The sequence below is a fragment of the Anguilla rostrata genome, chromosome 13 (genome assembly GCF_018555375.3).
Source record: "Anguilla rostrata isolate EN2019 chromosome 13, ASM1855537v3, whole genome shotgun sequence".
NCBI lineage: Eukaryota > Metazoa > Chordata > Actinopteri > Anguilliformes > Anguillidae > Anguilla > Anguilla rostrata.
Window position 1 is genome coordinate 1330049 of NC_057945.1, and position 16048 is coordinate 1346096.

The 16048-nt window shown below is 47.7% G+C and overlaps 1 protein-coding gene across 7 annotated transcripts in view; it reads right to left on the reverse strand.

The window, feature by feature from the left end:
* LOC135237641 (glutamate receptor-interacting protein 2-like) overlaps positions 1 to 16048 on the reverse strand; it is a 185110-nt gene that overhangs the window by 8726 nt on the left and 160336 nt on the right. For 6 of the 7 annotated variants that reach the window (XM_064304958.1, XM_064304957.1, XM_064304960.1 and 3 more), the window contains exons 18-23: positions 15307 to 15452; positions 13280 to 13459; positions 12562 to 12715; positions 10140 to 10257; positions 4056 to 4283; positions 2671 to 2817 (exon numbers count right to left, since the gene is read on the reverse strand). In XM_064304958.1, coding sequence (XP_064161028.1) covers positions 2671 to 2817; positions 4056 to 4283; positions 10140 to 10257; positions 12562 to 12715; positions 13280 to 13459; positions 15307 to 15452 — 973 coding nt within the window. Of the gene's footprint in view, positions 1 to 2670; positions 2818 to 4055; positions 4284 to 10139; positions 10745 to 12561; positions 12716 to 13279; positions 13460 to 15306; positions 15453 to 16048 lie in introns of those variants that run through there. The other variant, XM_064304963.1, reaches the window with a different exon arrangement.

Here is a 16048-nt window from a genome sequence, read left to right on the forward strand (position 1 = left end):
GTCTGGATTCACAGACAGGCCCCACTTCGCCTCTCTAGTAGGCTAGGAAGGGGAGGGGCTTTTACTACCGAACGGCCAAGGAATAACTTCCAGCTTCTAAAGATTCCCCCAAGAGGGAGCTTCCTGTGACAGAAGCGGAGCGTATGAAATTTAAAGGACTGGAGTGCAGCATGGCATTTGCAAGGACAAAATATATGCATTTTAACAAAATATAACATTGCTAACTGGCTTACATACTCTTAAAACTGTTCTCTCCATTTTTGTTTTTGTTCCATGAAAAATTTTGTTTTCTTTCCTTGAGCCATTTCTAGTACAAGTCCAAGTCCAAGCAGCTCCCCAAAGACACAAATGCATTTCAAATAACCGGCGCTAGTATCAGATTCTCCATGCAGGCTTTAAATTTCCTGCTTATTCTCTGTGTTTTCAAACATATTAAAAGCAAAAAAAATACAACAAAAAAAACAGGAAATTTAAAGAACTTAATACATCAGATGAAAAACATTGCCGTTATTACGCCAGACTGCACTTGCCACAACTCCCGGTGGTTTAACAATCTGCTCAATCTTGTTTTCTCTGGCTCTGATTCATATACTAATATGCGGAGCATTTATTGAATTTACACAGATTTAATCAATTCCAGACTCCTATTCAAGGCCAGTAGGGACTCCAAGCTGAAAGTGAATAATACGTCTCCACAAACTGTTTTTCACAGGATGGAGCGGAGAGCGAGCCTCCGCAGCCAATAATGTGCTTCTTTTGCTCTGTATCCAATGGAATGCCATACAGTGGGACCTTTTTTTACTCACAATGACCTCAGTGTGCAAATTCGCCATTTGGCAAACAGCTGTTGCCGACCCTGTATATCTGGGACTGGGTTTATATTTAACAGCACGACAGTGGGAAACACAGCGACAGCCGTAAGAAAAGTACTCAGACCTTCGTGTCGCGTATTTAACATACATAATCTGAAAGCAGCTTTACAATGAAGGAAGGAAAAATCTCCTCACCCACTACGATCTGTAGTGCCCACCTGGGTCAGGCACAATAGCTCTTTTGTGCACAAGGAGGGGGTGGCTATGTAAAGAAGTGAAATTAAACTACACACTGCAGTGATGGGAACACTGTGCAGTAGGGTGGCAGTCTTTTGGATGAGACGCTAAACCGAGGTCCTGACTCACTGTGATTATGAAAGATCCCATGACACTTGTCGCAAAGAGCAGGGGGTTCCTCGGTGTCCTGGCCAAATTCCCAACCTGGCTCTCACAGCTAGCCACCAGGTCATCCCCCAGTTTCATTGACTCAAAATCATTCTCTCCCTCTCCACCTCAGCTGAAGTGTGGTGACCATTCTGGTGAAAAATGGGTGCCTTGCATCACCCAGGTGGGTGCTACATATTGGTGGTGGCTGTGGTGAGCTTGTAAATGTAAGGAAAAGGACAGGGTATGTTAGAGAGGGGACTCGGAGTGTGGTAAGGTATCTACAAAATCTACAGGGAGGGGGCTGGTATGTTGTTAGGGATACATTGTGTGATGGGGCAGATATGTTTGGGGGTGGGGCATGTACATTGGGGGGTGTGGTATCTGCAAAATCCACAGGGAGGGGCTGGGTATGTTGGGGGAGTATGTTGGGTGATGGAGTGGGTCATTGGGGTTGGGGTAACATTGGGGTGGGTGGGTAAGTTGGAGGTGGGGTGGGTCCATTGGGAGGGGTGGGTAAGTTGGGAGTGGGGTGGGTCCATTGGGGGTGGTAAGTTATATGTTGGGGGGTGGGTAAGTTGTGGGGATGGGGTGGGTCCGTTGGGGGGTGGATAGTTGGGAGTGGGTTGGACCCTGTTTGGGGTGGGGTACATTGGGGTAGGGGAGGTAATTGGAAGATGGGATGGGTCTGTGGGTATGGGGTGGGTATTGGGGGGGAGGGGGGGGGTCCGTTGAGAGGGGTGGGTAAGTTGGGTGTGGGGCAGGTACGTTGGGCCGTATGGTACCTGCAGAATCCACAGGGAGCGGTACTTTGGGGGCAGGGTGCTTGGGGTGGGCAGGTATTGGAAGTAGGCTACATGGGGGTGAATGACATGGGGGGTCATGGGGATGGGTGAGTTGGGAGTGGGGTGGATTCGTTGGGAGAGTTGGGTAAGCTGGGTGTGGGGCAGGTATGTTGGGGCATATGGTACCTGCAGACTAAACAGGGAGTGGGTGGGGCAGGTGTGCTGGGGGTGGAGCGGGTTGTGTTGTGGAGTAGTCGCAGGATCCCAGGAGGAGATGGGGCGGTGTGTTGTGGGGTGGGCAGGTGTGTTGGGGTGGGCAGGTGTGTGTGGGGTGGGGCAGGTGTGTTGTGGGGTGGCAGGTGTGTTGTGGGCGAGGCAGGTGTGTTGGTGGGTGGGCAGGTGTGTTGTGGGTGGGGCAGGTGTTTTCGGGGTGGGGCAGGTGTGTTGTGGGTGAGGCAGGTGTGTTGTGGGGTGGGGCAGGTGTGTTGTGGGGTGGAGCAGGTGTGTTGTGGGCGAGGCAGGTGTGTTGTGGGGTGGAGCAGGTGTGTTGTGGGGTGGTGCAGGTGTGTTGTGGGGTGGGGCAGGTGTGTCGGGGGTGGGGCAGGTGTGTTGGGGGGTGAGGCAGGTGTGTTGGGGGTGGGGCAGGTGTGTTGGGGTGTTGGGGGCAGGTGTGTTGGGGGGTACGCTACCTGCAGAATCCTGTCGTAGGGCTTCAGCCCCGCCCGCTCCGCCGGGCCCTCTGGCCGGATCATGTTGACGTAAACGCCCTTCTCCAGGAAGCCGTCCGAAACGCTGAAGCCAAAGTCGTCGCTCTCCGGATCCTTCATCACCGTCACCTGCAACCAGTCAAGAGCGTTTACTGGTCCACCCAGACCTGTGTAGGGGCGAAAGGCCTCGGGACAGATTTATGAGAACAGACCAACAGGCTTGTCATTGACCTACAGTGTACAGCTGTGGTCTCAATCTCAAATCCTGGATGGCTGCAAGGCCTGCAGGTGTCCAGGGTCTCCTTTCAAACAGAAACCAATTTAGGCCTTGGGAGCAAGGTATTTGGACTCTAGCCAATCATTGATAAATTAATCATTTAACACACGTCAAAAACTGGCAGACACTACGAGCTTCCAAGATTGGAATCTGATACTGGTGGTCGGGATATTACCGGTCCTTACCTCTGTTACACAACCTGGAATGTTATGCAATCCACTTATAAAATAAAATACTTCCTGACATTAGGGAAGAATTCACCTGTAGCTAATTTCAATCTCAGTGAAATGTAAATAAATAATGCAGAATACTAATGACTTCCTATCAAACATAACTTCAGTTTTTTCAACTTGGACCCATTTTTCTGAACTAATGACACCATGCTGATCGGTATAGTGTTCGGTCGTCAGATCTTTCTTTATGGAACTTTGGTCACCCAGAGAACTGCTCCACTCTGCTTTACAATGCAGTTTAATGTTAATGTTAGAATCCGTAATGGTATCATATTATTACATGTTAGATGTTAACATACTGGCTAACATGTTACTGTTTCTTATTATTATTTTTGACCATGTGCCTAATAGACACAATTGCTCTTCATGACCTTTACTACTTCTGGTTACAGGACAGTTGCTAGCAAGAGTATGAATAAAGCTTTTTCAGAGTATTTTTGAATCTTAAGCAATCTGCCCAGTGGTGGGTACATGCTGTTTGGAGTACAGTAGACACACAGGGCTGTAGCAGCAGGCAGAGCTCTCTGCAGATACACTCTGATGGAGAGCATGCTGATGTTAGTGTTGGGGCTGATCAATTCCATTTCCTACCTTCTGAGGCTTTTGGAAATCACTAGAATTTCACTTAAAGCATAGTTTTTGTGATTCATTCTAAATATTACATGCATTATCACATTTTCCAAATCCTTTTTTTTGCATTATGTAAAGGCAGCATTTTGTATATAGTCATTATGATTTTATTTTCCATAACAACAAGGCTAACGTCCTTATCTTCCTGTCACATATTCCTGATATATGTAGGAGTATACGTGCAATGCTGGGCTCCTCCTTGCTCTAGGAGGAGTCTGCTGCGGTACCTTGTGCAGCTCCAGCGGAGTGGGGGACAGGATCTCCTGCATCTCCTCCTTGATCCGGCGCGACTCCCACGTTTTTTCGGACATGCGCAGAGTACCCCTGCCCTTGGCCTCGCTGTGGGGGTGGGAGGCCCTCCGCCCCGGGCTGGTCCGGGCCTGGACCCCGGCGTCAGCGTGGGCCTTGGGCCCCTCCATACCCAGACTGAGGGCACTGCCGGTCATAATGGATGCCTACAGGAAGGAAGAGTACCAGCCTCACACCTTACAGTACTGTATATTAACCACAGCAGCACCTTACAGTACTGTATATTAACCACAGCAGCACCTTACAGTACTGTATATTAACCACAGCAACACCTTACAGTACTGTATATTAACCACAGTAACACTTAACAGTACTGTATATTAACCTAAGTAACATCTTACAGTGCTGTATATTAGCCTCAGTAACACCTTACAGTATAATAACCACAGTAACACCTTACAGTATATTAACCTCAGTAACACCTTACAGTACTGTATATTAGCCTTATTAACACCTTACAGTACTGTATATTAACCTCAGTAACACCATACAGTACTGTATATTAGCCACACAATCACCTTACAGTAAACTAACCACAGTAACACCATACAGTACTGTATATTAGCCTTAGTAACACCTTACAGTACTGTATATTAACCTCAGTAACACCATACAGTACTGTATATTAACCACACAATCACCTTACAGTATATTAACCACAGTAACACCTTAAAGTGTATTAACCTCAGTAACACCTCACAGTACTGTATATTAACCACACAATCACCTTACAGTATATTAACCACAGTAACCCCTTACAGTATATTAGCCTCAGTAACACCTTACTGTATATTAATCTTAGTAACACCTTACAGTATATTAACCACAGTAACACCTTACAGTATATTAACCACAGTAACACCTTACAGTATATTAGCCTCAGTAACACCTTACTGTATATTAACCACAGTAACACCTTACTGTAATGTACATTAACCACAGTAACACCTTACAGTATATTAGCCTCAGTAACACCTTACTGTATATTAATCTTAGTAACACCTTACAGTATATTAACCACAGTAACACCTTACAGTATATTAACCACAGTAACACCTTACAGTATATTAGCCTCAGTAACACCTTACTGTATATTAATCTTAGTAACACCTTACAGTATATTAACCACAGTAACACCTTACAGTACTGTATATTAACCACACTAACACCTTACGATATACTAACCACAGTAACACCTTACAGTATACTAACCACAGTAACACCTTACAGTATATTAACCTCAGTAACACCTTACAGTACTGTATATTAGCCTTAGTAACACCTTACAGTACTGTATATTAGCCTCAGGAATGCCTTATAGTACTGTATATTAGCCTCAGTAACACCTTACAGTACTGTATATTAGCCTTAGTAACACCGTAGAGTATATTAACCTCAGGAACACCTTACAGTATTGTATAATAGCCTCAGTAACACCATACTGTATATTAACCTCAGTAACACCTTACAGCACTGTATATTAGCCTCAGGAACACCTTACAGTACTGTATAGTAGCCTTAGTAACACCTTTCAGTATATTAACCACAGTAACACCTTACAGTACTGTACATTAACCACAGTAACACCTTACAGTACTGTATATTAGCCTCAGTAACACCTTATAGTACTGTATATTAGCCTTAGTAACACCTTACAGTATATTAACCACAATAACACCTTACAGTACTGTATATTAGCCTCAGTAACACCTTACAGCATATTAACCTCAGTAACACCTTACAGTACTGTATATTAACCACAGTAATGCTTTACTGTATATTAACCACAGTAAATCCTTATAGTATATTAACCTCAGTAACACCTTACAGTATGTTAACCTCAGTAAAACCTTACAGCATATTAACCACAGTAACACCTTACTGTATATTAACCACAGTAACACCTTACAGTATATTAACCTCAGTAACACGTTACAGTATATTAACCAGAAACACCTTACTCTATATTAACCTCAGTAACACCTTACAGTATATTAACCAGAGTAGCACCTTACAGTATATTAACCTCAATAACATCTCACAGTATATAAACCTCCGTTACATCTTAGAGTATATTAACGTTAGTAACACATTACTGTAAAACCTTATATTAACCTCAGTAACACAAGTGTAACACCATACAGTATATTTACCTCAGTAACACATTAGTGTATTATCTTACATTAACATCAGTAACACATTAGTGTAAATTTTTAATGTCAGTGATCAGACCATTTCACTGGAATTAATTGCCATAGATGTGTGGTTTTTCACACACCTTCCAGCCAATCAGGATCAAGTATTCACCCAGGTCATAATATGATATATAAGACATTAGCAGTACATTCTATTTCCGTAAGGGTCGCCTATGAGCTGACTGTAACACAGAGTGTTATATCAGCACAGCTAATATCTGTCAGTATTTGAATGAGACGGCTGGAAATGGGAGTGCAGACTAAATACACTCACAGAGGCATGCCATCTTAAAGTAAATAACCCTGTAAATGCAGTGGTTTACTTTCCGGACATTTTCACTCCTTTAGAATGAGTTCTGTGCATCAACACCAGGCAGGAGGGTAAATGGGAGGGCAAAAAGTGCTGCTCGAGAACGCTCTGCAGGAGCGGTGGGGGGACAGGCTCACGGCCGAAACTCCAGCGGTGTTTAGAGGCCTTGTGATGCGTTGGCTCCCCGGTGGTTATCTCTTCTTATCATTGACGGTGCTTTTAAAATCCACCACTCCAGTCCGTCGCATAAACAGAGGAAATGCTCGGAGCACTTTTGAGCTGTTCAGCAGAGGAAGCAGACTCTTATCCAGGAACTTCTAAACTGTTACTAAATATAACGCCTGTATGCGGCTCAGTGGAATTACATTCCTGTACATTATATCAACATTCCTGCTGTATCCAAAACAGGCGCAGCACTGTTGTTTGTGCCATTTGGAGGAGACACTGGGGAGTTTCCATGTGAGGAGAGACTGGGGAGTTTCCATGTGCTTTTCTCCTTCCCAGGGTGCATTTTCCTAAGGTCTGTCATGAAGGGACGCACACATGTTTGTCTCGCTCGATTAAGAGGGCAAAGAGGACTTCTCTCTGTGGTTTTACACCGCACTAGGGCTCTTTCAGCATGAAGAGAGTCGAGCCCAGAGTGGGGAAGTTTGCACAGGATGCTCAAGACATAATATCAAAAAACGGGAGTAAAACTTTCTTTTATCATTTGTTTTTAACACTCTGCTCTTTGCACATCAGGACTTTGCCTTTCATTTATTTTAATATTGGTGTTTACATTACATTACATTATATTACATTACAGGAATTTAGCAGACAACAAGTGCATTCGTTCAAGGTGCAGAGGTGCAAAAGAAACACACTAGAGTGAAGTAAAGATCGTAGTGCCAGAAGTGACCACATAGATCAGGAAATGGGAAATGTTTATGTACCTGTTGTCTTGTGATTTAATGTATCTGGCTGCTATGATGATTGAATTTCCCTCCACGGATTAATAAAGTCATCTATCTATCTATCTATCTATCTATCTATCCATCCATCCATCCATCCATCCATCTAAAGATTCACACCTGAACGGAGATTCTCCATCAGACCACAGAACTGTATTCTGTGTGTCAGACAAAGCAGAGCTCTGAAATGACAGTGACTCTTTTTGCAGTTGCTCCCGGCACCAGTGGCTCGGTAGTTCGGTCCTGGGGGACCCGTGTGTATGGTGGTTTTAGTTACAGCCAAAACCATGTGGTCAATTAAGGTTGCTGAACACGTGTTTAATTTCTTTCATTCATGTTTTTTCCTTACACATGTTAACACAATGCTGTTTTGGCTCGTTATCGTTTTCTTTGTCTTTGAAGTCGAGCAAATGGATAGTTTTAGTAGGTGTCCACACTTTCACCAATTAGGAGCCTATTTATTCACCCCAGTCTTTAGTCTTATCAGTTAAAAAAAGGTTTCACCCCTGTTTATGTAAAAATTTGCAATTTGGCACAATGTGATATTGGAACACTTATATAGTTTTTGCCGACATGATGCGGCCAAATTACCATTACCATTCTTACAGTCAAGGAATTCAGGAACAACTGCAGATCTCCCTAGTGGCCAATTTACATGATGACCGCTTGCATAAATAATTTCGTTCAACAGAAAGAATACAATCTAAAACGCTAGTCTATGACAAAATGAGAACTCCTCAAACTCAAGTTTGTGTTCACACTTTTAACGGAGGTTTCTGGAATCTTAATTGTAGAATAATCTTGAACTAATTATATTATTCTGTGGAATGCAATGCCCTTACAGTCCTTCACATAATCCTGAAAGATGAATCTGCGTTTTAAATGGGTGAATCAGTCCAAACAGAACAGACTGCTCCGTACTGCTACAGTACTGACTGAGCACAAACGGGTGAATCAGTCCAAACAGAACAGACTGCTCCGTACTGCTACAGTACTGACTGAGCACAAACGGGTGAATCAGTCCAAACAGAACAGACTGTCGACTGCTCCGACAGACGGAATCTACAAAAAGAGTCGACTGTACTGACTGCACAAACGGGTGAATCAGTCCAAACAGAACAGACTGCTCCGCTGCTACAGTACTGACTGAGCACAAAGGGTGAATCAGTCCAAACAAACAAACTCCCGTACTGCTACAGTACGACTGAGCACAACGGTGAATCAGTCCAACAGAACAGACTGCTCGCGCACTACAGTACTGACTGAGCACAAACGGGTGAATCAGTCCAAACAGAACAGACTGCTCCGCAGCGCTACAGTACTGACTGAGCACAAACGGGTGAATCAGTCCAAACAGAACAGACTGTCTCCATGACAGCACAAGTATCGTGAGACTCGAGGCTACAAGCACAAGGGTGAATCAGTCCAAACAGAACAGACTGCCCCAGCGCTACAGTACTGACTGAGCACAAACGGGTGAATCAGTCCAAACAGAACAGACTGCTCCGCAGCGCTACAGTACTGACTGAGCACAAACGGGTGAATCAGTCCAAACAGAACAGACTGCTCCGCAGCGCTACAGTACTGACTGAGCACAAACGGGTGAATCAGTCCAAACAGAACAGACTGCTCCGTACTGCTACAGTACTGACTGAGCACAAACAGGTGAATCAGTCCAAACAGAACAGACTGCTCCGGAGCGCTACAGTACTGACTGAGCACAAACAGGTGAATCAGTCCAAACAGAACAGACTGCTCCGCAGCGCTACAGTACTGACTGAGCACAAACAGGTGAATCAGTCAAACAGAACAGACTGCCCCGGAGCGCTACAGTACTGACTGAGCACATCGCTTTGCTGGTCCAGTGGAAAGTCACAAGGTTTTCCTCTTCAGGTCTAAAAAAAGCTTCCTCATAAGAGAAACTGTGAAAGCAGGCCTGGTCACATGCCTGGTGAACCGCTGAATGTATCACGCATTTCATAAGACATACTGTGCAGTGTGACTTGAACACACCCCACCTAGAACGGTTTCAGCATCTGATTGTGCATACTGTGTAAACATGCTGTTCATCTGTGAGTCCTCCTTCTCTCCAGGAGATCATATGTGATGAAGCGGGGCATCACAGTGCAGATCCAGAGTTTACGCACAATGGCTTAAAAATGTTTTTCCTGATTTTAAGATTGCCTCTGCCAATGTATTACCTAATAGCCAAATAGCATCATACAAAAGACTGACGGTGACAGTGTCTGACTGACTGAGTGACTGACTGACTGACTGCTCGACTGCATCTGACTGACTGAAAGTATAACTGACTGCATCTAACAGTGACTGCATCTGATTGTGTAACGGACTGTGTCTGATTGTGTGACTGACCGTATCTGTGTAACTGACCATGTCTGACTGACCGTGACAAACTGTGTCTGACTGTGTAACTGACTGTGTCTTACTGTGTCTGACTGACTGTGACTGACCGTATCAGCCAGTCTGTGTGGGACTGGATGTAAAGACCACGCCCAGCCTGCGCTCGTGCCCGGTGGGCATCCCTACCTCGATCTCCCTGAGCAGCTCCGACTGGCCGCAGGTCTCCAGATCCTCCAGGGCCTGGCACCAGAAGCTGTCCTCCTGGCCCAGGACCAGGCCGTTGTTGTGCGGATGGCTAGCATATCTGTGTCAACGCATGCAACCAAAACACGTGAGCAATCCCGCTGAATCCGCCGAGGACAGGGCGGGGCCTCAGCGGGGGCCCCCGAGCGGCCTGGGGACAGCTGCAGGAGCTGGGCTCAGGGGGGGTGGGGGTGGGGGTGTTATACGTCTAGTCCTAGCTAAAGGGGGAGATTCATTTCATTTATTGCAGCCAAAAAAGCAGCGTCCTTCGGAATTATGAAAAACATCCATGCAGTTATTAAAAATGTGAAGAAGAAGCGCCCACAAGGTCTTCAAAAATGATGAGCTGTGGCAAAGAGGCATGTGAAGGTCAGAAAAATACCAAAAATATAAAAAATAAAAAAACAAAAATGAGGTGTCCCTGGGGGAGGTTTTAAGATGGCAGTTGGTGGAAACAGAAGTGACATTCATGGGTGAACACCAGGCGGCCCCACAGGTAGACAGAGGGGCAGATGGAAGACAGATTTCAGGGCTGAGAGACACAATACCTGAGAAAAGAGAGAGAGAGAGAGAGAGAGAGAGAGAGAGAGGGGGGGGGGAGGGGGGGAGAGAGAGAGAGAGGGAGAAATGCAGGCAGGACAAACAGGACAGTGTGAAAGGATGAAAAGAGCACGTGAGCTGCTGAGCTCTCCCAGTATGAATTTCACAGGGACGGCGAATGTATGCAGTGCATAAGCTGGCCCTTATTATGCAACTGTCCAAACAAGATATCCAGTTCCTCCAGACCTGTCAGCTTCAATTGGCTCTGGAGCCAAGCCTGCTAATGCATTCTGACCCCTGTCTGTGACAGGAGGATTTTAGACTTCATTCAATCAAGAAAATTTAGAGATGTGAAGGTAATGGCATAGCAAAGATTTGATAAGCACATCACTGTACCAGCAGAGCATAAAGAAAACACACATCACACAGGAAGTGCAAACCGAAACTAAACTATGCAGCTGCCTGGTAGTTACAAACTGCCAGATTATTACACCTATAGTGACCATAATCATGGGATTATTATAATTGCAATAAATCATAACAATCCCACATTCCTGCAGAGAAAGCCGGATGTATGGGGCTGACTAAATGAGATAACATTCTCGCTGAGGTGAAAGCGAAAACAAAACACGTTGATACGTGAGTGGGCTCGCCTAGAAAGAAAAAACGTTGTGCCGACAGCAGGGATTTGGGTGTGACCATTGTTTCACAATTTGTACAGCCTTCTACGAAATGTTTATGGACAATAGCGAGCCAAATATCATTAATCATGTCGGTAGAGATGGAGGGAGGTGGCATAGCTGGCCTGTGGCCCTCAGGGCTGCTGGGGGTACTGCCCACAGAGTCTGGTGAGTGCTGCCCTCGAGGCCTGGGGGGGTACTGCCCTCAGGGTCAGGGGGGATACTGCCCTTGGGGCCTGGGGGGGTAATGCCCTCAGGGTCAGGGGGATACTGCCCTTGGGGCCTGGGGGATACTGCCCTCAGGGTCAGGGGGATACTGCCCTTGGGGCCTGGGGGGTACTGCCCTCAGGGTCAGGGGGGATACTGCCCTTGGGGCCTGGGGGATACTGCCCTCAGGGTCAGGGGGATACTGCCCTTGGGGCCTGGGGGGGTAATGCCCTCAGGGTCAGGGGGATACTGCCCTTGGGGCCTGGGGGGTAATGCCCTCAGGGTCAGGGGGGATACTGCCCTTGGGGCCTGGGGGATACTGCCCTCAGGGTCAGGGGGGATACTGCCCTTGGGGCCTGGGGGGGTACTGCCCTCAGGGTCAGGGGGATACTGCCCTTGGGGCCTGGGGGGTACTGCCCTCAGGGTCAGGGGGGATACTGCCCTTGGGGCCTGGGGGGATACTGCCCTCAGGGTCAGGGGGATACTGCCCTTGGGGCCTGGGGGGTACTGCCCTCAGGGTCAGGGGGATACTGCCCTTGGGGCCTGGGGTACTGCCTCAGGGTCAGGGGGGATACTGCCCTTGGGGCCTGGGGGTACTGCCCAAGAGGCCTGGGGGCTACTGCCCTTGGGGCCTGGGGGTACTGCCCTCAGGGTCAGGGGGGATACTGCCCTTGGGGCCTGGGGGTACTGCCCTCAGGGTCAGGGGGGATACTGCCCTTGGGGCCTGGGTGTACTGCCCTCAGGGTCAGGGGGGATACTGCCCTTGGGGCCTGGGGGTACTGCCCTCAGGGTCAGGGGGGATACTGCCCTTGGGGCCTGGGGGTACTGCCCTCAGGGTCAGGGGGGATACTGCCCTTGGGGCCTGGGGGTACTGCCCTTGGGGCCTGGGGGCTACTGCCCTTGGGGCCTGGGGGTACTGCCCTCGAGGACCTGCTCACCCAGGAGGCTTGTCCCAGTCGTCTTCGCTGAAGCCGCCGTCACTGAAGGGGTAGTTCTTGCGACGGCCTGGAGGGGGCGTGCTGTTCCTCTGCTTGGCGCTGCGCCACTCGTGGGGATGCAAAGCGATTCCCGCCGCCTGCTGGACGTACGTCCCTGCGCAGCGGATTAGCGGGTTAAGAGCTGTAACTCACAAGCTTTAATGGCGCAAATACTCACACAGGGCCGCCAATCAAATCAGGGCCTGCATTCATCAAGCTGTCTAAGAGCACCAGTGCTGACCGAGGATTTACGTTTGGTGCAATACTTTTGAGCTATAAGGCATTAAGGTAGTAGAACTACATTGTGAAGCACATTACAGTCAACATATTATATGTGCACAAATGTGTACAAACCTCACATCTCCAGAGACCAATGAATTCTGAGAGTGGAATTAATGTTCAAGCCTTGAGCCATCCAATTAGTCAGATTACATTACCAGTACACGGATACATTAAGGCTTGGGAGTAAATGACATCACGCTTGTTAGTTAGCAAGAATAAGGGATGCATTTCACTGAATTTGTTTTTGCACTGACAGCTTTCCCTGACTTTTCAAGGACAGTGGGGTATTTGGGGACTTTCCTGGCTGATTTCCAGTGATTTTCAGCTCTTTTTGCAGACTAGGTTGCATTTTAACATTTGAGCTGTGGAGGGCGTGAACTCCGGGCGCCACCCGCACCTTGCGTCCCGTAGCCCGCGTCGATGCCCGATCCATCCCAGGACTCCATGGCGGAGTCCACGCTGGGGATGGTGGCCGAGTAGATCTCCGACAGCTTGCTGGTCTTCTGCGAGTCCGTCATCTCGTCCTCATCATCGCTCAGGTCATTCTCCAGCCCCGATTTCTTCTTCTCCACCGGTACTGAGGTGGGACAAAAAAAGCTGCGTTTTCACAAATCATCAATCAAAGACACCGCTGCCTGCCACCAGGATATGCCATGCAAATGATTTCACACACACACACACACACACACATATATACACACACACGCGTGCACAAACTCTTAAAAGAAACACACACGCGCGCACGCGATCTCATACACACACAAACACACACACACACGCACACACACAAACTCACACACACATACACACACACGCACGCACGCGATCCAACACACCCCACACACACAACACACACACGCGCCGACACAAACTCACACACACACACCGCACACATGCCGCTGCCGCACGCAACGCATACACACACACAGGCAACACATACACACACACACACATGCGTGCACACAAACTCACATACACAAACACACACACATGCGCGACTCACACAACCCCAACAAACACACAACACATCCACATCCACACACACACACAAACACACAATAAACACCACGCACGCATGCACACGCACACACACACAAACACACACACACACACACACACATGCACACACGCACAAACACACACACACACACACACACAAACTCACACACACATACACACATACGCATGCACGCATGGACACACACACACACACAAACACACACACACACACACACACACACACACACATGCACACACGCATAAACACACACACACACACACACTCACACACACGCACACACACACACACACACACACAGTTCAAACAACGTCTTTCTCCTTTGTAATTCCAATTCCACACTTTTCTTCCAACAAATTGCACCACACAACAGGTAAAAGAGGGGAGACAGACCATGAGGGTTTCTAATATAAAAATGGATGCCTGTGTGTCAAATCACAGATCTTAATGCAGGTAATTTCGTGGATATGCTGCCGGTTGTTGAACTTGAAATGAACTTGTATGCTTCCAGGGAACCCTCCAGTCATGCGGGCCGATCTCGAAAGATGGATATGCGGTTTGGGAATGCAAATGCTCTGCTCCAATCAGTAGAGAGGACAAATCCAGACTTTCTGGTTTTCAAGCACAGATCCGGGCAGGACAGACGTCAGTGATCATGACACACCGAATCGTGTCACGTCAGCCTAAAAACTACTCCTTTGGGAATCAGGCACAGTCTCTAAATTTAAGCCTAGAATAAAAACGTACCTTTGCAGTGAAGCTTATAATCAGTTATAGTCCAGATTGAGAGCTAGAGAAGCAAGCAATCATGTAGCAAGCAAGCAAAGTGCATTTTGGGGTGGCAAACTTTACCTACTCTCACCTGTTAACAGCTGTGACCCCTGTACAGTGTATATACTGTATGGGCCCTACACATGGTGTATATACTGTACGGGCCATTCACATGGTGTATATACTGTACGGGCCATTCACATGGTGAATATACTGTACGGGCCATTCACATGGTGTATATACTGTACGGGTCCTACACATGGTGTATATACTGTACGGGCCATTCACATGGTGTATATACTGTATGGGCCCTACACATGGTGTATATACTGTACGGGCCATTCACATGGTGTATATACTGTACGGGCCCTATACATTGTGACTAAACAGGGTTGGGTAACTGCCTTCCTGGAGGGCAATATCCAAAGTATATTCTCAGTTTTTTAGCCCAGTAACCCATGTGGTTTCATGTTTGAGCAGATAAGCATGAATGACAGCTGTAATTTGATCTTGTGTGCTTTGGGTTCTCAGAAGTTCCTTTAAATCAGTGTTACCATCGCTCTGTAAGCGGCCTGTGTGTAATGAAGCCCTAGACAGAGGCAGGGGACGGGTAGCTTCCCTCCCTGGGTACGCACGGTTGGTGTCCACTTGCTTCTTGATCTTGAGGGTGACGGTCTCCCCGGCAACCTGCAGAAGGTGGATGGCTTCGCTCAGGGGCTTGCCCTTCAGGCTTACACTGTTGATGGCCAGGATGCGGTCCCCTATGTGGATAGCCCCTGTCCTGCAGGAAATTAGACCAACAAAACAAATGCACTTACACAGGGTGTGTGTGTGTGCGTGCGTGCATGTGTGCGTGTGTGTGTGTGCGTGTGTGTGTGCATGCGTGGAGGTGTGCGTGTGTGTGTGTGTGTGTGCGTGCATGCATGTGTGCGTGTGTGTGTGCATGCGTGGAGGTGTGCGTGTGTGTGCTTCTGTGTGCGTGCGTGGAGGTGTGCGTGTGTGTGTGTGTGCATGTGTGTGTGCGTGCGTGGAGGTGTGCGCGTGTGTGTGTGGTGTGTCGTGCGTGGAGGTGTGCGTGTGTGTGTGTGTGTGTGCGTGTGTGTGTGTGCGTGCGTGGAGGTGTGCGTGTTGTGTGTGTGTGTGTGTGTGCGTGCGTGGAGGTGTGTGTGTGTGTGTGTGTGTGTGTGTGCGTGCGTGCATGTGTGCGTGTGTGTGCGTGCGTGGAGGTGTGCGTGTGTGTGTGTGTGCGTGCATGGAGGTGTGCGAGTGTGTGCTTATGTGTGCGTGCGTGCGTGGAGGTGTGCTTATGTGTGGTGTTGTGTGTGTGTGTGTGTGTGTGTGTGAGTGTGTGTGTGTGTGTGTGTGTGTGCATGTGTG